The sequence below is a fragment of the Clavelina lepadiformis genome, chromosome 1 (genome assembly GCF_947623445.1).
Source record: "Clavelina lepadiformis chromosome 1, kaClaLepa1.1, whole genome shotgun sequence".
Classification (NCBI taxonomy): Eukaryota; Metazoa; Chordata; class Ascidiacea; order Aplousobranchia; family Clavelinidae; genus Clavelina; species Clavelina lepadiformis.
This window is the reverse complement of record NC_135240.1, coordinates 9,651,463-9,674,031: the sequence shown is the minus strand read 5'-3', so window position 1 is coordinate 9,674,031 and position 22,569 is coordinate 9,651,463. Positions and strand designations below refer to the sequence as shown.

The window sequence follows — 22,569 nt, the reverse complement described above, 5'->3', positions numbered from 1 at the left end:
ATAAGGCAATGAAAGTGTGCAGGCAACCTGCTGTACAATACACTCATTTTATTGGAAGCTACGCAAAAAGCTACTGTTAATACGACATTGGCACCGGTTAGGATTTTCAATCGCTACTGCAACCTTCCTGTAATTACAGAAGTATAATAACAATAGCTTCAGTAATAAAGATATACTGATACCTTGTGCGGCAGTGTGCCGCTTATGGTAAGGTGCGCTACATTGTTTTTAAAATGTAAGTAATGTTAAGTGCAACATCTTCCGTTTAAATGCATCAAAGAATTTACAATAAATATTTTACTTAGCAAAAAGCGAATACAAAAATTAACAATCAGACAGTTTCAATATTCATTTGGCAAAGCTGGTCCTGGTACCATTACACCTATAGCAACAGCGCTTTACAAACATTTTTATGTCAATAAAGCTTTATTGCAATAAAACTCAGTCGATTGGGAATGTCACCAACACTTTCACGAAAAAATTTGACATCAAAAATAGCAAGAATATTAACGATGACGTTATAAGGATTACCTTAATCGTAGCCAAATATATTCAAATACAGCGATAATGACATTGATCACTTCACAGCATTTCAGTCAAGTGAAATATCATGTGTGATTTATACAATAGACAGGCCATATTTGCAATATTTTTCCACACTGAACCTTTGAAAAGCTAGTTTTAAACTAATATTTATATTCTGTATATGCCACAACAAATTATGGAGCATCCCGAAAACAATCTCAACGTTTATCATGATCAATTAAAAAGTTTTATTATTTCACTTCAAACGTGCTTGATATGAACAACCTGGTACCATTTATCAACATTCTGTCTGGTTAAAAAAAACTAACTTGGCTACATTAATAAACTAGCTGGAGAGCTATACTGCGTATAGCTTAAATGCAAATCTTTAAGCATGTTTCTAAAACAATGGTATTCATCGGGTCCTTTTTGAAGAATCCCGATATGTGCTATTAAAGTAACTACAATCACCATCAGCCTGAGAAATTGGAGTAAATTTCGAACGATGAGAGATACTGTTGCAATAACTTGAAGCATAGTTTATAAAGTTCCTGAAATAAGAAGAGTTATCATCAGCCTTGTCTATGGCACGCAATTAATATTATTGCAAAACTTCAGCAGATGACAAAGTGTATCAACAGAATTGTTTCTTTACTCACCACACTTGGCACCATCCCTGGTTTCATATCTCTCAAGTCCTTCACTGCGCGGAAGACGTCAATTCTATGTTCCGCTTTCAACCTTTCAATTAAGTTCATCAACGCGCAGAATACGCCTGTTCGACCGATGCCATCCCTGGAAATTAAACGTTCAAGCACGTTGTGAAGTTCGTGTGAATATGCTTCCAACACAACATAGGCTACACAGCCACGTTGTACTGTCAGTACCTGCAGTGGACAAGCATAAGGCTCTCTGCGTAGTTATGGAGCAATCCGACGTCGGTCACGACATTTATTATCTCTTGTAAATCGGGTTCATTCTCGTCCATCCATGCTTGATAGTGGATATGAGTTACACGTCTCTGTATACAATGACGGCTGATTTACGCTATATACAGTAGTGGTTTAATTTCGAAGCTGGTGGAGTACCCTATATGTGTGATTCGTTTATTTTTAAACACGTCAATCTGGACATTTTTATATTCTTTTCAAAACATTTTTTAAACAACCTACACATGGAAACCAGCTTGCTTGCTTCCTGACATTTACGTTTACGCAAAACTTAGCTCATCGCTCACCGTGACAGCTTGATGCGTCAAGTCAATTTTATGTACGCTCACGTGATGACGCGTGTCATCCACCGAAGCCAACTTTGCTTCAACGTCACCGAAAACTTGAGAGCTTCCTTTCTCAAGAGACCAGTAGCAAGGAGTTTGATTCTAAAATAAAAATGTTTTATAAAATTCATGTAAATTATTCTACTTGTAGAAACCAGGAGGCAATCAGGATATATTAATGTCAGTGCAATTATCGTATATGTCATCATGTATATAGAGCCTAAGCGAGAAACAAACTTCTGGCTGGGTCAGTCAAATTACCAACAAAAGCATCTGTTTCTTAGTGTACAACCTACTTGTAAAACATGTTAAAGCTCTTTAAACGTTAAAGATAGCAACGTTAGCAATTTTCATTCTCATAAATACTCACAAAGTTTCTGTCCATTGGCGAGAGAGCAACTATGACGCTAACATTCTGGTCGAAAACACACTTCCATAAAACGTTTACTTGATTTTCGTGCGGGTCCTGAGAAGCAATGAACGCAGAAAAACCGCTGTATCCCTAAAAACAGGTGGTTTTGGATTAGGAACGTTATTAATTTATTTAATGATAAATTGTTGTTAAATTGGTACGGAAATTTGTTACTACAAGTTGCGAAATTTGTTTAATTAAAAAAAAGAAAATTCAAAACCTGCAGATAAGCAGCATTGTAAATTCCCTTAACTTCTGAATGTTCATCTTAAAATAAAAGTGTTAAAACTTAGAAATTCTGGATTTTGCATTTTGCCTGAATCCTGAATGGTCGCCTATATTATGCCTACATATAAAAACTATATGACTTACATTTAGCGCGTTTTAAAATAATAAATTCCATTGGCACAAAAGATCCGAGTTTTATAAAAGGTAAGAGTTTTAAGAAAAAAAAAACTAAAACATCTTTTGAAATTAAGAAATTTGTCTAAACGCTACCAAATTGAAAAGAGTTTCATGCGTTCAGTGTACATACAACAACTGCTGTGATCATTTTTCTTATTCAAGTTTCCTGCATCAAGTGTTGCTTGCAATGGTGGAATGACATCAAGTTGTTTAAACTCATTCTTTGATCTTAACAAACATTTTTTAAATTGGATCAAATTTACAGCATCCAAAACTTTTAAAAAAATGTGACCATTTTTTGATAACTCACACTTTTGCAAGTTGGTTCATCTTCGATCCTAAATCATTTGCATCTATGTCGGTAAATCCACAGACATGTACCTCGGTTATCACTTTGTAAAGAAAGGCATATTGTTTCTGAAAAATTTTCGGCATTCATTAATGATTAGTAAAGAATTTCTGCTTGATTGTTATTTTTACCTACTTCCGTCTGAACCATCTCACAACGCTGTGTCCTCATTTGCATCACAGTAGAGTATACGTCGATTGAATCTTGTGTCTGCATTTGTCTTATCAAGCTATGAATAGCAATCAAGGTTCCGGTTCTACCAGCCCCGGCACTGTCATGCAAAGTGTGTCGTCATTTGTTATAACCACATTGGTCTATTGTTTATACTCAACTACCGATCTACAATCTTTATATCAATTCCTAGCAGCCTAAATAAATCTAAATACTTGCATTACTATATTTGGTAAACACGATACATGTACAGTCGTGTATAAACATTAACCATTACTGTAAAATAAGTTATGACATCCCTTAATGATTGACCTAATAAACCACACCTGCAATGAACCACAATGGGCGATCCAGGGTATTGCTCATGTGACTTTATCATGGCATCGTGCAGTCTCACTATTCCAGTAGTTGTTATAGGGACGCCATGATCAGGCCAGCCAGTATACTGGAAATGGGTTATGGTTCGTGGTGGGGCCTCCAAAAAACAATGTTGTTCAGTTCATTGTAACTTCCAATTGTTAAAGTAACTTTTGTAGTCACGGCAAAAGCAGAAATGCTTTGATCTTGTTATTTTGTACTTGCAGAACACATATGTTGGCAACATTAAATAAATAACACTTTTTAGTATGAACACACCAGCGCAACATATAAGTATATCTTGGAACACGTAAGCTTACTTCGGGTTCTCTCTTGTTTGTCATCTTAAAATTTCTCACAATATGAGTTCCATTCCAAACAGATTCTCTCGCAGCAGTTACAGTCAAACTTCCATGCACCTTTGTGGTGTTAGGTTCAGGCCAGTAACTCGCACATTTTACCTGAAATGACAAACGTTACCAAGCAACTGCATTAGCCAGCATTTGTGTTGCGTATAAGCAACGTGGGTACACGGTGTAAATAAACTAACTTTTCCATTTTCAGCCAGTTTTGTTACCATCACCACAACTCTGCAATCCTTCTGCCATATCATAGCCCAGAAATGTGAGATGGTTCGATCGAGTGGTCCTTGTGTTGCAATGAAGTGATTAGGTAAATGGTAACTCTGCAAACCAATTAATTGAGCTTTTTCATCACTACATTGCTTTACAGCATTAAGCATAACTATTAATCAAAATTTGCAGTAATGGTATGATTATTTTATATTGTATACTGTTTGCTAGTAAACATGTGGGATAGGTTTTTGCCAAAAACTTACATCAATGTACGATGCATTTATGTAGTCATTTGCAGTGTCTGCTTCGGTTTCTGGTAGTTTTAAGATCACTCTATTGCCGTCATCTAAAGCAACGAGCATTCATCAACCAATAGCATATGCTGTTGCACGCCGCAGTATAGAAAGATTGATATTTACGTATTAAATTACGATTTTCATTTGACATTTACACATCTTAATGATATTTGAGCTATAGTTTTTACATGGTACAATGTTCTTGTATCTGTTTTGCTTCTTATGTTTTTCAAGAGCCGCAACTTGTTTTGTTTCAACAATGTTTACCGCCGAAAGCTTAATTCCCTGAAATAATAGCAAATTAATGTTTTCCTTTTCTTGCCCAATTACTTGTTCTCAATTTGAAATAGTGAACGTGCATCTAAACATCAGCAATATAATGACTCATATCACGCAAAGGCGGTCTTACCTTAAATTCTTCCATCAAAGTCTTACTTCCCGGAGCTGTGAGGGAAAAATAAACTTTCTTTAGATTCACAAGGGGAATAGCTTTCGTGGCTTGAACGTTTTCTCCAGGTTGAACGTTCTCGTATATTGTAGATTTGATAGGTTCCGCAATTGTGGCTAAAAAAATTTTTCTTAATAAAAATACATAATACGAGCACGCATACGGTGTAATGCAATATGGTGCAGGAATAGTAAATAAATAATTGTCTACCTGGTTGAGTTGAAAGCTCTATATCATTTAACGGAAGACCATTTACTGCATCTTTTGATCTTCTCTTTCTGAAATTGTAACAATTTTAGTTAACAATTAACTGGTTAAAATGGACTTGCCAATTCATGGTACAAAACATAAAACTCGTACAATACCATATCAATGTTCACAGTATATATACTATATAGGCTATGAAGCATTTATCTGCAGTAACTTGTCAGCTTGTTTTCTCAGTATGTAGCTGCATATAGCTTATATTCAATTAAAATCATTAACTCATTGATAATAATTTTGATGTATTTTTGCAAGAACTTGAGCCAACTTTGCAAGTTTGCAACGTGTCAGTCGTCAACTTTGCAAAATGTCTAAATTTCACTAACCTTTTATAAATGAAAACAACCAAGCATGTCACAATCAAAATGACAGCCGCAGCTATTCCGATCAACCAGTATATATCTATTCATAGCAAACGCTTTCAAATAATGTATTATGAACCGGTTTAACATGCCACAACTACAGCTATTAAACTTAACTATAATTTTCAATGGTGACATAGATAAGTTTCAGAAGTATTACATATATTGTAAGACAAACACAGGTTAAGTTTAGCCTAAATTGAAATATACATCATTTCATTTGTATTAGTTAAAATTATCTTGAATGCTTCACAAAAACGTTTTGAAAGCAAAGTTGAGCACATATTTTGAACTAACTAATCGTTTACATTATACCTTGTGTTGGTTGAATTGTTTCCTGTATCTTGATAACTGTTATTTGGCTAGCCATATAGCCCACTGACCCGTTGTCCAGTGGAGTGGAAGTGACCAGATAAAAACTGCAAAATGGTTTACCGCAAAATTTCAGAAAACGTGAAAGTCCTTATAAAGAAACTTATGAGCTTAAATTAATGTGTCGGCCATTAAACATCGTAACACATGTTTATATTTTATGAAACCAAACCTAACGTGTTGATGAAGGTAAGACCGTTTTGCTTTCAGTAATTTGTTCATAAACAAGATTCAATTTAAACCTTCAAAATAAATACCTGTAATATTTATTTGGAGTGGGCATCACATTGGTGGCATTGTATATTTTTGTCGTTGATTTATTGGTGGTTGTCGTTCTTCTCGATCTTGTACTAGTTTGAATTTGGGAGGAGGTTAGATTTGTAAGGAGATTGACGTCACAACTTGTTCGTCGTCCATCTCCCACTTTTACTTTTATCATCGACTCAAGTGAACTGGATGGATGAGAAATATCAACATAAATTAAGATTTTACGAATGATGTTTGCCATATTCAATACGGAACTTGCAAGCTTGTTTTGCCTGCCACTAAACCATGATAATAATTCTTGATTGAAATGTATTCAGAAACTGAGCGTACAGTAAGCCCTCGGCGAGATAAGTAACTTAACAAACAATACTAGTCCTTCGTCTTATTGAATGTATGATCAAGAATAATTCAACTTCACATTTTTCCCACAATGTAAATTTAAGGCATTCTTCTTACCCTGGCATTGCTAACGCAAGGTATGGTTGTCCTGGTTCCACGGCATCAGCTTGCTTCAATGATAATTCGTCCAGCAACGAGTCGGAGAAATTTGCTGGCCCAGAAATATTTTGGTCTTGATATTGGCCAACGAGAAAATAACAGCTAAATGGAATGAAAAATCCTTTAAGCATGCACGGCTTTTAAGTTTTTGATCAATTTTCATTGTTCGTAGTTAAAGCATTTCCAACAAGTTTTGTGTTACTGCGAACAGTTTTAACTTGTTGATGAAATTACAAGTACTTTGTTTACACAGGTGGAAATTTTTGCAATCTCATGCAGTTTGAGAAGCTTTGTTGTAGAATAGTTCAGCAAACAATTTTTTTTAACCTGATTGGTCCGTTTGTTTCATCCGGACGAGGAAACATTATCGATACATCACCATTGGACTCTTGAGCAGTCAGAAGTTCTGGCAGTGACATTGGAACTGTGAAAATATAGTTGTTGTAATACAATGTAACATATTTGATAATGCTTCGGTTTCATTTCTTTTATTGATGCTGCGATATTTTTTTGCAACTAACCGCTTCTTGGTGAATTACATTCTCCATTTGCATGGACAAACTCGCCGTCTCCTGCACAGGATTGGGCAAATATCTTGATTTTATAAATTCGATTTGGAAGAGTTTGAAATAAGTTGGATCGCTTGTCCAACGTAGAATTGATTATTTCGTTTTGTTCTTGGAGTGCGTCAGTAATGCTTGCAGCGTCTTGCTCTTTTGTAAAACTTGGGGTTTTACTCACTTGAATCTGAAAATTGAAAATTTTGTATAGCTATACACACTTTGATGATAAGTTGAATATACGAAAAACGAAAATTTATCTCTTACGACGAAATTTTGCAATGTTGGAATGGTTTCTTCTGGCCATTTCCATTCCACCAAACAAGTGCCATTTTCAGGATAAAATAAGACAGTCGCGCTTGGAACCATCTGAGGAATGCTGTAACCAGTTAGCACTTCTTGGCTGGTTTCAACAGATCTGGTGCAAAACTCGCTGGCCAACGAAACCTGAAAGTAATTGGAGACTTTTCCTTCCAACCAACATTTACATTAGCAATGCACTCTGTACTTATGAACTTTTATTACCATTTTTTAAATGTCAAAATATATTATGGTATAAAATATCATTCATCTGTTCTTGTCAAGAGTTATAATTATCTTATTACCGAGATGTTGTATTTTGTTCGTGGCTTCAGATTTGTAAAGGTTTTTGAATTCTCTTCATTGTTCTGGCTTATTCTTTGCGGAATTAAAAATGTATGGTCTGTGAAGCTGCTGAGTGCCGATACCGTGATACTGTGATTTAATCCGACATTGCTTGGATTCAAAATAACTGTTAAAGTTTTATTTGGTTCTTTCGTACAAGATTGGGTTTCAACGACGTAGGAAAGTTTTCCTGCAGCAAATAAATTCTGTTTGATTTAATAATTCTTCACAACAAAGTCAACTCTGATGTCATATGAAAATAAAATTAAACATTAAATACAATAACTTAAATTTATACAGAAACCTCTGTACGTTATTATTTTTGGTATACTGTACCTGATACTTCGCAGATGTAGTTAGCTTTATGGGTGCCCGATCCTAAATTCTTCCACTTCCAATCATCTTGGTAGCTCATATAACCATAGTCAGTCCAATTTTCAGGATGAGTTTCATTTGACCAGTTTGTATAGTTAACAATTTCATAACTTGGCCAAATCCATGAGCCATTGTCCAATCTTTTTAAACCAATCCAAGCTATTGTAGTAGAATATAAACAATAAACATACATGTTCAATTAAACTAAACTCTTATTAACGCAAGGTATTTTTACACAGAACCTCTTCCTCGCCAATCTAAATTTGTCAACTTTGTTTCCAACGAGCTTTGAGTGAACGCATCACGAATGGAAGCAAGATTTCCTCCCACTTTGTTGCAATCGTTTTCTCTTTCAAAGTAAGTCAGACTCAGGTCCGGGGATTTAAATATGTAATAACTTTCTCCAATGACGTCATATGGTTCTGCACAACACGGAAATAAAATCTTCGTTTATTTACGCATCATCAACCACCATTTACTTATTTGATTTATGAGGTTATATTAGTAACAGCCACAGGAACAACTATATTAAGTTTACCTTGGTTCACTGTGAATTCATGAAGCTTGCTTTCCGTCAAAGTTTTTTTCAACCAACAAGAAATTGTAGAAGGTCCCAAACATAATCCTGCAGTTTTCACATTTAACCGACTCACAATGACGTCACCGGATTTTTCATTTATCACTTGAAAGATTGACCCGTCGGAAGGAATATTACTTTCTGAAGAAGTTTGATTTATTTTCCAAACAACTGTTGTTGGCGGGACCACAGCTACTTCACATGTGAGCGTAAACTGATTTCCTGTCACAGGATACGTCGATGTTGCGTTCAAAAGTTTTGCTGGAGCTAAAGGAAATGTTAGTAATACAATGGATAATGCGATTTAAGAATTAAATATTTTTAAATTTATTTCAGTATTTAACATACCTTGACAAATATAATATTTTAGTGTGTCGCATTCGTCATCCACCCAATAACCAAGTCCATTTGTATAGGTACCGCCGAAGATGTCTACAGCACTGACAGCCAAACAATATTGTGGATATCCGCCACAATTCGGTTCTGTTCGATACCAATGTTGATATCCATTGCTGTTTTCATCTCCCACGTTTGATATAGAGTCACCATTGCTCCATTGAAATCGACATATGGATCGTGCTGCATTATTTTCGCTTCGTCGGCCACTGGTGTAGTAACCTGATTGCCATCTTCCCCCGAAGTCGTCAGTATTTATATTTCCTTGCCATTGTCTCAACACTTCGCTGATATTTCCTTGAAGTTCTTGAGACAAGATATTTACAAGTTCTCCGTTCATACCTTCACAAGCTGCCTTTGCTTCATCCCAAGTTTTTAGAGAATCATTGAAAAGCGATATATAGAATCCATTGTGTTGAAACGTGTACTCTGCAAATGGTAATTTTAGTTAATTTAAGTTAAGTAGATTGCTTTGGAATATTTTTATTTAGTTTAAAAATTGAACTTTAGTCACGAAACTTACCAACTTTTAACCAGATTAATGTTATAATTTAACGTGGTGTAAGGGTCGTATATACTTGCCTCCATAACAATGTGAAATCACGACAAGGACAAGCAAGTAGCATTTACAAGTGTATAATAATGTTTGATGTAAATGCATTCTTAAGAACGTTGCTGTCATCGCAATTACAGCAAGGTTGCCGTAAATTGTGCTTATAGGGTGTAAGCTTTGACTCTCTCCAACTGTATCACATTTGCTTGAATTAGGTCTATAAGTAGAGCTTATTTACTTTTGATCTTCTTGCCTTAACCTGCAAAGCATGTTCAACGTTATATTCAAAGGTAACTAACTGACAACAACATTTTCCTTTTACGTGGTTGTCGAAACTCGCTCAACATCATTTGTACAAGCCTGCTCTGCTCACTCCGCATTTTGTGTTATATGTTTCGAAACATCATCTGGTCGTCTTAATACTTATGGCTCAGTCATCTTCCTTCTATTCTCGTACAGCTACTTCCCAGGTTCGTGACCAGATAACTGCACGCCAAGAGCCTTTGTTTTGCGGAAACTACTCTGTTTTCGGTTACGTCATTTTTTAAATTGGTCGCAACACCAAACTTTATGCTCACTTAATTTGACGTAATAAATCCAACGGTTTTCCGGCAATGAAAGATATGTAATGTTTATGTAATTTGTAGCTAGAACAGGATAACATTATTGACGCCGGAATAAGTTCCAATTGGCATTGTTTTTGTATATATTATTAATTATTGGTTTTATTTGACGATAGAGATAGTTTTAATCCAAATTTTCGAATGGTTTTTTATATTGAGTTTAATATTTTGATAAAACTGCAAAAGCTTCGGAACTTTAAATTGCGGTTTTACAAACACTAAAAACTGTCATAAATTCGTTTGAAATTTGCAAACCTTATACATTAATTTGTTCACTCTTATACAATAATAGGTTTAAAACCGAATCCGTTACTGAATATTTCCAATAAACACTTATACATAGGATTAGGTTGGCTCTTGGCTGTCTATGGTATCCTGTACACTGTACAGTACACTGCTTCCGTGATATCCAGTTATTGTTGCCAGTTCTACCGATATACCAAAGCATCAGTTTTGTAAATACAGTACTTTCACTATTCTACGAGAAAAAATCGATAAAACAATACCCATTCTCTTATCTTATTACCGCTTATGTCTTACAACTGGCTACGTGACCTATACTTAGAATGAAATAATCACATTCTTATGTAGACTAAATCAACTTCCGTGTACAGTTTACAGCATTGATACGTCATTTCTGTGTGTCATTCGTACAGTTTACGCCAAATTTGCAGTTTAAATCTCGTTTTGTCACACAATGAGTCACTTTCCATAAGACTCTTTCACTTGCCCCAACATAGCCTACGTTTCACAATTCGTGTGTTCTTGTTTGCACCTCTTTGTCATGGCGTGTTTTTTTTTTCTGCATCAAACATATGGCATTATTTTGATTATTGTCTCAAATATGCCAGGTATGCCTTAAAATATAATATACTACAGGCTCGGTTTGTTATTAGATTTATTTGTTTGTATTGTGTATTGTTTTTTCCTATTTTTGTAGCACATTTTTGGTGGAATGCATATGGACCGCTCTATAGCTACTTTGGTTCTGGCGGATATGCTTGCATCAATTCATTGTGACACAGTGTGCAAACGATGATTTATGTTTTATAAATAACATTGCACCTTTGCTCGCAATACCACCAGGAAGTAGTGTCAGAACAATGAAACCCCATTTTTCATAGCATTATTATACTGTATAAAACACTCTATTCTTCAAGACGAATCCCTATATGCATGTTCAAAAAACAGTTTGCTTTTATGTCTTATATGCGAGAGGTTTACAGTTTGAAATATGTGCAACAAATCGCCTCATGCCTCGTAAACGTGTTTCGAGAACCGCTGCATATTCTTTCATGTTCCCATAATACCTAGCACTCTAATGCAAAGTCGTCTTGACAAATGAGTCGCATATATATTACAAGAATCTCGAAAATCGGAAACCTTGCATGTGAAAGTTTTTCGTGGGCACATTGTGATTTATATAATAAGCTAATCACTTAAAACCGTGTATTTTTTGTTCAAAAGCAAAAGTCTTACGCTTGGATCTGTTCGATGCAAAAACCGTAGTTAAATTACCGTACAAGTAGAATTTCATTTCAAAACAATTTGGAAAAATCAACCTTTTAGATGAGTAAATAAAAAAATCTTAAAACTTTCAAAATTTGTTGAAGTTTTATGCAAAGCTTGTGCTGTTTGTTGTGTGAGATCGTCAATAAATATTGTTGAGATGAAGGGTGTAGTCTAATCACTAGGGATACGAACCGCCGATACAAACCCAAACCCGAATAGATTCGCCGATAATGGCCTTTATGAAAGATTCGGGCGAACACGAATACAACATTACTTATAAATTTACTGACTTTTGTTAAAAATGATGATCTAGTTTCCCGACAATGCTAAACTAGAGTCAGCAGTACTTACAATGAAGGTCTTTTCCTAACGATTTTGCTTTTTCAATCGTTTTTTAACCACTACTTTTCGAAATAAAGCGGTTTTTTATCGATTACATCATGTTACAAGCAAGACTTGCCAACATTTGGATGAAATTTTAATGTTTGGTTCTAATACAAATAGATTCGGGATTCGTTTGTGTCGACCTTCAAGATATTCGGGTTCGCATCACGAACCGAAATAATCTTCCTCGCGGCACATCCCTACTAATCACAGTATAGTTGGTCCCGCGGTGCAACCATTTAATGATAATCTATACCTGCTGTAAAAACGGTTGCGATATTCCAGTAACAATAAGTGGTTAATAAACCATTATTCAGGAATATTTTTCACATCATTGTTATACACATTCAGGTATCCATCCTTTACCGTGGTTCGGCACAACGTAGCGACTCATTGTTCGCTTTCCAGTTAGGGAAGTTTTGCTTATTTGAGATTGTTCATTATTATTGATCACTGTTGGTTTTTTCATTTGTAAACTCACCTATTCGTTGTTTATGTTGTGCGTGGTTGCACGTCTCTATTCTTCGATTGGATAGATATTTTCTTATCCATAAACTGTTAATATGTTTTTCGTTGCTGTGTTTTTATTTATTTTTATTATTTGTTCATTTTTTTTCGCGTTCTTGCTGGCGTAACGACTCGCCACCGTCGCGGTAATTAAATCTACGTATTACTCTGACTTTCTTATTTCAACATTTTGTCGAATAAACTCAAACAAAGCTCGTCTATTGCATTGAACCATAGATATAATATGAACACGATTTATAACCGATATATTGTTTGTATTATATCTATGCGTGTAACCCATTTGTTAAGCTAAATATGTTTTCCTAAATCATTTAACTGTTATCCATGGTACGTACGTAACGTAGTTGCTTATGCATTACAGTACTTGTTTCTTGCAGTCCGTAACCCGGAAGTGTGCAGTTCCGTGTGGGTAGAATTCCGTGTGGGTGCAATCACGCGTGTGTGCAAACACTATGAAACCAAAATGATTTGCCTTGATTTTTTACACATTTGTTGAGACAAATTTATTTGCAACGTTTTTTCATTTTTAATATTTGCATTTTAATTCAGAAATCATATTAGAAGTATTTTCTGTAGTACAGTATATAAATAATTACAAAGACCTCTTGATTTGAAATTTTCTCTTGGCACCGTTTTACTACAAAAGCTGCTCTCCTACTTCCCCTGACATACTTTTTGAAGCTTTGCTGGATTCAAATTTCAACCTTTACTCTTCTTATTACTTGTGATATGTATGCAGTGATTTCCCTCATTTTCTTCAGGATATTCTGGATGTAACCATTTACTTTATGTTCATGACCAACCGCACGTTAAACGCCTTAACGCGGTGCAAACTACCCTCTCTATTCACGTCACATTTGCGTTGCTTTTTTTCATACCTACTGTATTGTAAGTCGAGTATTTTCAAACATGCTTTTTCGGGTTCGTAACTTTTTAAGAATGCCATATTCTATGCCTTCTCACTGATTGTATGCACCTTTGCCCGACAAAGCTTTGTTCTGTTTAATGTGTGAGGTCGTAAATATTGCTGAGATGAAGAGTGTAGTCTAATCACAGTATAGTTGGTGCCGCGGTGCACCATTAATAATAATCTATACCTGCTGAAACAACGGTTGCGATATTCCTGTAATAATGAATAGTAAATAAATCATTATTCCGGCATTTTTTTTGCTTAAAAACTTACGTAATTGGCAGAATACCATCCAAAACGTCTCTGGAGACATTTCTGCAATAGTTGTTCTGGAATGTCGCCTTTTTGGAAACCTCCTTAGAGTTTTATTTAGTTCTTGGTTATTTTTATTTTCATTCATTTTTCATCATTTAAGCTTATTTTCAAGACCAAAAATGAAAATTGTTTTGCTTCGAACTTTCGATTCTATCTTAGCTTAATAATCTGTATCTGTGGTCAGTGGTCACTATATCATTTATTTTATAGCAAAACTGTATGGGTTGTATTGCTTTTATAATTATGTTATTGTGACTTGTCAGTTATTGTGACTTCACTTTTCTGTTAGAGAAGTTTCACTTATTTGTGGCGTTTATGAGAACGTTCATTATTATTGATCACTGTTGGTTTTTCATTTTTAACTCACGTATTCGTTGTCTACTTTACACGTGGTTGCCCGTCTCTATTCTTCGATTGGATAAATGTGAAACTACTGATAAGAAAATGTAAGGTGCGAAACGCGAGAGTATAGCAGTGATAACTAACTAAAACCGAAATGTATTGAAACATTGATCGCATCTTATAAACAAACAATTACAATATCATAAAAGCAGTAAAATAGAAAGAAATTAATAACAGTTGACGTAATTTCGTCACGCTAACATTTTATTTGACCATAACTATTCCAAAACGCAGTTTGCAAGTAAAACCCTCAAATATTTATAATTTTATATGATAACTGCAATATCTTATTACATATTATATAAAATGTACTTCTTACTACCACCAGCTATAAGTACATGACTATGAAGCAGGTGATAAATGAAGGACTCGATGAACTATATATAAAGACTTTTTACAGGATAAAATAATAAACATTTACCAGAAACATTTACGTCCACCACCCGAAAGAAAGGAACTTAATTGGGAATATCCAGCTCAAAATATAAAAATGTAGATATTAAAAAATGGAAAATCCAACATTTCTAATATTGACATCAGTGTAAAGATGCTCTTCTGTTTGCAAATTCTCATAAATCGGATTGTAGTTCTGTTTATAATACAATTTAATACATATTATAAAACAGATAAAACCATCTTTATTATGGCTCTATTATAACTCATTAAGATTTTTTTTGGTTTAAAGCTTTTAAGATATTTTTAAAACTGATGAACACTAAACAAGTTGTTTATAAATGGTGTAGTCAGGTATTGGCTACTACCTCAGTATTTGAAAACATATCAGCTAAAATTCTGGTTAAGTTTGAAAAAGAAGGTCTTTCTTGGGGCGGTATCTTCCAGCATGTTGACATCATGTTGTACCTATTACAAGGAATCTTAATAAAAATATAAAATACACAAATAGGCCAGAACATAATCCAAGCGATGTTCGAGGTGTCAACGTTGAGAAATGCGTGAAAACTTGAAGACTACAATTCTCATGAACTGACAATTTAAGGTTTTGGTTGGTCATTGGCGGCCAAATTTCAAATGTTCTATCAATCGACATGCAATGAAATTATTCTTACAATGGCAGGGGACAGTGAACAGGTTGTTGCAGTCTGTATCCTTCATTCAATACTTTAAGCTGTAATTCACTTCCACTCAGTTCTTTATAAGGAGTGTATCCAAAGACAACAATTTCCCACACAGTTACACCAAACGACCATACGTCACTCGAACTCGAATAAATTTGATCAAACCATGCTTCTGGCGCCATCCACCGGCAAGGCAGTTTAGCTCCCTAAAAATGTAAAATGTCTTATAACATTCATTACAAGCAAATATTATTATTCACATAAGTTTATCTCAAACCTTACTTTAAGATTCCTTTTGAAGTATACACCGTCCGATTGGTCAACTTGCCGCGAGAGTCCAAAATCCGACACTTTACATCGGTAATTAGAGTCAAGCAGCACATTTCGGCAAGCAAGGTCTCTATGTACAAGCCCAAGACCAGAAATATGCTCCATTCCCTGAAGAAAATCAGTTACAAAAGTGAAACATGTAACAGAGAAAAACCAAGATTTCTTAACCAGATCAAAATCCAAACCTGAGCAATATCTTGAGCAAATCGGATCATTTCTTTTGTTCCAATTGGTGAAATTTCCTCATACCCAGTATCTAAATTATGCTGAGACGGTCTGCACTTTATCAAATGCTGACGTAAATCTCCAAAAGGAAGAAGTTCAGTGATTGCTAAAACTTCATCTTCATAAACAGCAATTAAACAGGTTTATGTATTATGCAAGCATGCATTTAATATATTAATACAATTAATACACATTACATTGAAAGTTGATGCTTCAGTAGTTTTAAAAGCGTTCTTACTGTCTTTTTTGCAAACCCCGTAAAACTGAACAACAAATGGATTTCGTCCAGTTACATTCATAAGTTGTAATTCTTTCTCAAATTCATCCATTTCTGCAACAGTAATATTTTGACCTGCAAAATTCAAGATAAAGTTTCCTTATTTAAATTTTTAACACATTTGGCAATAAAATATACTTTATTACAAATGGTTTGCTTCAAAATCTAATACTTTTACCAGTAGGCTATATATTTAATTTTTATTTAAGAGGTGAACCTATGCATGTTAAGCATTTATGTTTTCCTTCGTTTCTTATCTAGCTTACCTTTAATCCTTTTCGCAGCAGCTTCAGTGGCTGCAAACCGTCTATCTTTTATTTTCACTCTCCAAACTTCACTGAAATTTCCTCCTCCCAGTTTTTGCAACATTTCTACATCTTTTATATTTATGATAGTTGGATTTTCCACGTTGGATGTCACTTTAATATTGTTGAACTCTACTGCTGGTACATGTGACATCGAGGTATCTGTTGACTTTAAGTTCCGTTGTTGAACTGAACCAGCAGAAACATTTTTGAAAAAATATTTTCGCCTACAAAAATAATCATGTTTACTGTCGATCTGCACTAAATTTAGTAAATAAGTAAACTAGTTAAATAAATTGAAATATAAAATAATATCGGCTACTATTTTTTTTTAAAGTTTTAAACAAAATTAAACATCACCTCACACAAATGCATACTCCAATAACGACCAGCAATGACCCAATTGCAATAAAAATTGGCCAATAAGAAAAGATGAAATCTTTTAACCAATTCGAAAAGAAATAAAATAAAGTTTTTTTAAGTAAAACAATAAATAGGTTATGTGATGTGCTACCCAGGCATTCTCGCTTTTGATTGCCCTGCGCAAATTCGGGTAGACTATTACACTTGAATATACTTTTAGATGGTGAAAATGCAAAATAACTTAATTAATATATGAAATATTACATATATTTTAAACATCACACAGGTTACGTTTAGCATAAAATAAAAGTTGTTTAATTTTTATCAGCAGGCTTTAGCTTAAATGTTTGCAAAAAATTTTTTTGAAAGTAAACTTGAGGATATATTTTCAACTAACTGAACGTTTACATTTTACCTTGTGTTTGTTGAGTTGTTTCCTGGATCTTGATAACTGTTATTTGACTAGTCACATAGCCCACTGACCCGTTGTCTAATGGAGTAGAAGTGACCAGATAAAAACTGCAAAATGGTTAATGGCCAAATTTCAGGAAGGGTGAAATTTTGTATAAAGAAGCTTATGAGCTTAAATTAATGTGTCGACCATTAAACATCGTAACACATGTTTACATTTTATAAAAACAAATCTAACGTGTTGATGAGGGTAAGACCGTTTTGTTTTCAGTGATTTGCTCATAAACAAGATTCAATATAAAACCATCAAAATAAATACCTGTAATATTTATTTGGAGTGAGCATCACATTGGTAGCATTGTATATTTTTGTCGTTGGTTTATTGACGGTTGTCGTTCTTCTCGATCTTGTACTGGTTTGAACTGGGGAGGAGGTTAGGTTTGTAAGAAGATTGACGTCACAACTTGTTCGTCGTCCATCTCCCACTTTTACTTTTATCATCGACTCAAGTGAACTGGATGGATGAGAAATATTAACAGAAATTAAGATTTTACGAATGATGTTTGCCATTTTCAATACGGAACTTGTAAGCTTGTTTTGCCTGTCACTAGACCATGATAATAATTCTTGATTCAAATGTATTCAAAAACTGAGTGTACAGTAAGGCCTCGGCAAGAAAGGTAACTTAACAAACACTACTAGTCCTTCGTCTTATTGAATGTATGATCAGGAATAATTCAACTTCACGTTTTTCCCACAATGTAAATTTAACGCATTCTTCTTACCCTGGCATTGCTAACGCAAGGTATGGTTTACCCGGTTCCACGGCATCAGCTTGCTTCAATGATAATTCGTCCAGCAACGAGTCGGAGAAATTTGCTGACCCGAAAACGTTAAGATCTTGATATTGGCCAACGAGAAAATAACAGCTAAATGGAATGAAATATCCTTTAAGTATGCACGGCTTTTAAGTTTTTGATCAATTTTCATTGTTCGTAGTTAAAGCATTTGCAACAAGTATTGTGTTACTGCGGACAGTGTTAACTTGTTGATGAAATTACAAGTACTTTGTTTACACAGGTTGAAATTTTTGCAATCTCATGCACTTTGAGAAGCTTTGCTGTAAAATAGTTCAGCAAACAATTTTTTTAACCTGATTGGTCCGTTTGTTTCATCCGGACGAGGAAACATTATCGATACATCATCATTGGACTCTTGAGCAGACAGAAGTTCTGGCAGTAACATTGGAACTGCGAAAATATAGTTGTTGTAATACAATGTAACATATTTGATAATGCTTCAGTTTCATTTCTTTTATTGATACTGCGATACTTTTTTGCAACTTACCGCTTCTTGGTGATTTACATTCTCCATTTGCATGGACAAACTCGCCGTCTCCTGCGCAGGATTGGGCAAATATCTTGATTTTATAAATTCGATTGGGAAGAGTTTGAAATAAGTTGGATCGCTTGTCCAATGTAGAATTAATTATTTCGTTTTGTTCTTGGAGTGCGTCAGTAATGCTTGCAGCGTCTTGCTCTTTTGTAAAACTTGGGGTTTTACTCAGTTGAATCTGGAAATTGATAAAGGAAGCGTTTTGTATAGCTATACACACTTCAATGATAAATTGAATATATGAAAAAAAGAAAAGAATTGTATCCCTTACGACGAAGTTTTGCAATGTTGGAATTGTTTCTTCTGGCCATTTCCATTCCAACAAACAATTTCCATTTTCAGGATAAAATAAGACAGTCGCGCTTGGAACCATCTGAGGAATGGTGTAACCAGTTATCACTTCTTGGCTGGTTTCAACGGATCTGGTGCAAAACTTGCTGGCCAACGAAACCTGAAAGTGATTGGAGACTTTTCCTTCCAACCAACATTTACATTGGCAATGGACTCAATACTTATAGATTTTTTACACCATTTTTTTAAATATCAGTAACTTCTATTACCATTTTTTAAATGTCAAAATATATTATGGTATAAAATATCATTCATCTTATCTTGTCAAGTGTTATAATTATGTTATTACCAATATGTTGTATTTTGTTCGTGGCTTCAGATTTGTAAAGGTTTTTGAATTGTTTTCATTGTTCTGGCTTATTCTTTGCGGAATTAAAAATGTATGGTCTGTGAAGCTGCTGAGTGCCGATACCGTGATACTGTGATTTAATCCGACATTGCTTGGATTCAAAATAACTGTTAAAGTTTTATTTGGTTCTGTCGTACAAGATTGGGTTTCAACGACGTAAGAAAGTTTTCCTGCAGCAAATAAATTCTGTTTGATTTAATAATTCTTCACAACAAATAAAACTCCGATGTCATATGAAAATGAATTTAAACATTAAATACAATAACTTAAATTTATACAGAAACCTCTATACGTTATTACTTTTGGTCTACTGTACCTGATACTTCGCAGATGTAATTAGCTATATGGGTGCCCGATCCTAAATTTTTCCACTTCCAATTATCATGGTAGCTCATATAACCATAGTCTTTCCAATTTTCAGGATGAATTTCATTTGACCAGTTTGTATAGTTAACAATTTCATAATTTGGCCAAATCCATGAGTCATTGTCCAATCTTTTTAAACCAATCCAAGCTATTGTAGCGGAACATAAACAATAAACATACATGTTCAATTAAACTAAACTCTTATTAGCGCAAGGTATTTTTACACAGAACCTCTTCCTCGCCAATCTAAATTTGTCAACTTCATTTCCAACGAGCTTTGAGTGAACGCATCACGAATGGAAGCAAGATTTCCTCCCACTTTGTTGCAATCGTTTTCTCTTTCAAAGTAAGTCAGACTCAGGTCCGGGGATTTAAATATGTAATAACTTTCTCCAATGACGTCATATGGTTCTGCACAACACGGAAATAAAATCTTCTTTGTTTACGCATCATCAACAACTATTTACTTATTTGATTTATGAGGTTATATTAGTAAGAGCCACAGGAACAACTATATTAAGCTTACCTTGGTTCACTGTGAATTCATGAAGCTTGCTTTCGGTCAAACTATTTTTCAACCAACAAGAAATTGTAGAAGGTCCCAAACATAATCCTGCAGTTTTCACTTTTAACCGACTCACAATGATGTCACCGGATTTTTCATTTATCACTTGAAAGATTGACCCGTCGGAAGGAATATTACTTTCTGAAGAAGTTTGACTTATTTTCCAAACAACTGTTGTTGGCGGGACCACAACTACTTCACATGTGAGCGTAAACTGATTTCCTGTCACAGGATACGTCGATGTTGCGTTCAAAAGTTTTGCTGGAGCTAAAGGAAATGTTAGTAATACAATGGATAATGCGATTTAAGAATTAAATATTTTTAAATTTATTTCAGTATTTAACATACCTTGACAAATATAATATTTTAGTGTGCCGCATCCGTTATCCACCCAATAACCAAGTCCATTTGTATAGCCAGTGCTGAAGTCATCTACAGCACTGACAGCCAAACAATATGGTGAATTGCCGCCACAATTCGGTTCTGTATGATACCAATGTTGATATCCATTGCTGTTTTCATCTCCCACTTTTGATATGGAGTCACCATTGCCCCATTGAAATTGACATATGGATCGTGCTGCATTATTTTCGCTTTGTCGGCCACTGGTGTAGTAACCTGATTCCCATCTTCCACCGAAGTCGTCAGTATTTATATTTCCTTCCCATTGTCTCAACAGTTCGGTGATATTTCCTTGAAGTTCTTGAGACAAGATATTTACAAGTTCTCCGTTCATACCTTCACAAGCTGTCTTTGCTTCGTCCCACGTTTTTAGAGAATCATTGAAAAGCGATATATTGAATCCATTGTGTTGAAACGTGTACTCTTAAAATGGTAATTCCAGTTAATTTAAATTAAGTGGATTGCTTTGGAATATTTTTATTTAGTTTAGAAATTGAACTTTAGTTACGAAACTTACCAACTTTAAACCAGATTAATATTCTAATTTAACGTGGCGTAACAGTCGTATATACTTGCCTCCATAACAATGTGAAACGACGACTAGGACAAGCAAGAAGCATTTACAAGTGTATAATAATGTTTGATGTAAACGCATTCTTAAGAACGTTGCTGTCATCGCAATTACAGCAAGGTTGCCGTAAATTGTGCTTATAGGATGTAAGCTTTGACTCTCTCCAACTGTATCACATTTGCTTGAATTAGGTCTATAAGTACAGCTTATTTACTTTTGATCTTCTTGCCTTAACCTGCAAAGTATGTTCAACGTTATATTCAAAGGTAACTTAACTGACAACAACATTTTCCTTTTACGTGGTTGTCGAAACTCGCTCAACATCATTTGTACAAGCCTGCTCTGCTCACTCCGCATTTTGTGTTAAATGTTTCAAACATCATCTGGTCGTCGTAATACTTATGGCTCAGTCATCTTCCTTCTATTCTCGTACAGCTACTTTCCAGGTTCGTGACAAGATAACTGCACGCCGAGAGCCTTTGTTTTGCGGAAACTACTCTGTTTTCAGTGACGTCATTTTTTAAATTGGTCGCAACATCAAACTTTACGCTCACTTAATTTGACGTAATAAATCCAACGGTTTTCCGGCAATGAAAGATATGTAATGTTTATGTAATTTATAGCTAGAACAGGATAACATTATTGACGCCGGAATAAGTTCCAATTGGCATTGTTTTTGTATATATTATTAATTATTGGTTTTATTTGACGATAGAGATAGTTTTAATCCAAATTTTCGAATGTTTTTTTATATTGAGTTTAATATTTTGATAAAACTGCAAAAGCTTCGGAACTTTAAATTGCGGTTTTACAAACACTAAAAACTGTCATAAATTCGTTTGAAATTTGCAAACCTTATACATTAATTTGTTCACTCTTATACAATAATAGGTTTAAAACCGAATCCGTTACTGAATATTTCCAATAAACACTTATACATAGGATTATGTTGGCTGTCTATGGTATCCTGTACACTGTACAGTACACTGCTTCTGTGATATTTAGTTATTGTTGCCAGTTCTACCGATATACCAACGCATCAGTTTTGTAAATACTTTCACTATTCTACTGGAAAAAATTGATAAAACAATACCCATTCTCTTATCTTATTACCGCTTATGTCTTACAACTGGCTACGTGACCTATACTTAGAATGAAATAATCACATTCTTGTGTAGACTAAATCAACTTCCGTGTACAGTTTACAGCATTGATTCGTCATTTCT

General features: G+C 34.6%; 2 protein-coding genes across 2 annotated transcripts; both read right to left on the bottom strand.

The window, feature by feature from the left end:
* Positions 1 to 72: 72 nt before the first annotated feature.
* LOC143444164 (tyrosine-protein phosphatase Lar-like) lies at positions 73 to 10,026 on the bottom strand. Its single transcript, XM_076943298.1, has 29 exons — positions 9,713 to 10,026; positions 9,083 to 9,559; positions 8,696 to 9,001; positions 8,400 to 8,579; positions 8,119 to 8,316; positions 7,743 to 7,972; positions 7,405 to 7,584; positions 7,099 to 7,324; positions 6,905 to 7,001; positions 6,536 to 6,679; positions 6,070 to 6,264; positions 5,756 to 5,859; positions 5,405 to 5,480; positions 5,025 to 5,092; positions 4,776 to 4,930; positions 4,555 to 4,651; positions 4,334 to 4,416; positions 4,046 to 4,180; positions 3,816 to 3,956; positions 3,465 to 3,613; positions 3,103 to 3,238; positions 2,929 to 3,035; positions 2,749 to 2,846; positions 2,434 to 2,480; positions 2,172 to 2,303; positions 1,763 to 1,903; positions 1,413 to 1,546; positions 1,185 to 1,320; positions 73 to 1,076 (listed from the first exon to the last, which is right to left on the bottom strand). Exons 1-29 carry the CDS (start codon positions 9,810 to 9,812, stop codon positions 999 to 1,001), a joined length of 4,350 nt encoding a protein of 1,449 aa, XP_076799413.1. The 5' UTR covers positions 9,813 to 10,026; the 3' UTR covers positions 73 to 998.
* Positions 10,027 to 14,816: 4,790 nt separating this feature from the next.
* Positions 14,817 to 21,764, bottom strand: LOC143444165 (uncharacterized). The gene is made up of 21 exons (XM_076943299.1): positions 21,643 to 21,764; positions 21,349 to 21,578; positions 20,719 to 21,195; positions 20,332 to 20,637; positions 20,037 to 20,216; positions 19,756 to 19,953; positions 19,380 to 19,609; positions 19,011 to 19,190; positions 18,692 to 18,917; positions 18,498 to 18,594; positions 18,130 to 18,273; positions 17,664 to 17,858; positions 17,349 to 17,452; positions 16,931 to 17,009; positions 16,532 to 16,797; positions 16,227 to 16,340; positions 15,949 to 16,106; positions 15,716 to 15,871; positions 15,425 to 15,639; positions 15,119 to 15,218; positions 14,817 to 14,946 (listed from the first exon to the last, which is right to left on the bottom strand). The coding sequence occupies exons 2-21, from the start codon at positions 21,446 to 21,448 to the stop codon at positions 14,857 to 14,859; spliced, it is 3,615 nt and encodes a 1,204-aa protein (XP_076799414.1). The 5' UTR covers positions 21,449 to 21,578; positions 21,643 to 21,764; the 3' UTR covers positions 14,817 to 14,856.
* Between the last annotated feature and the right edge of the window lie 805 nt (positions 21,765 to 22,569).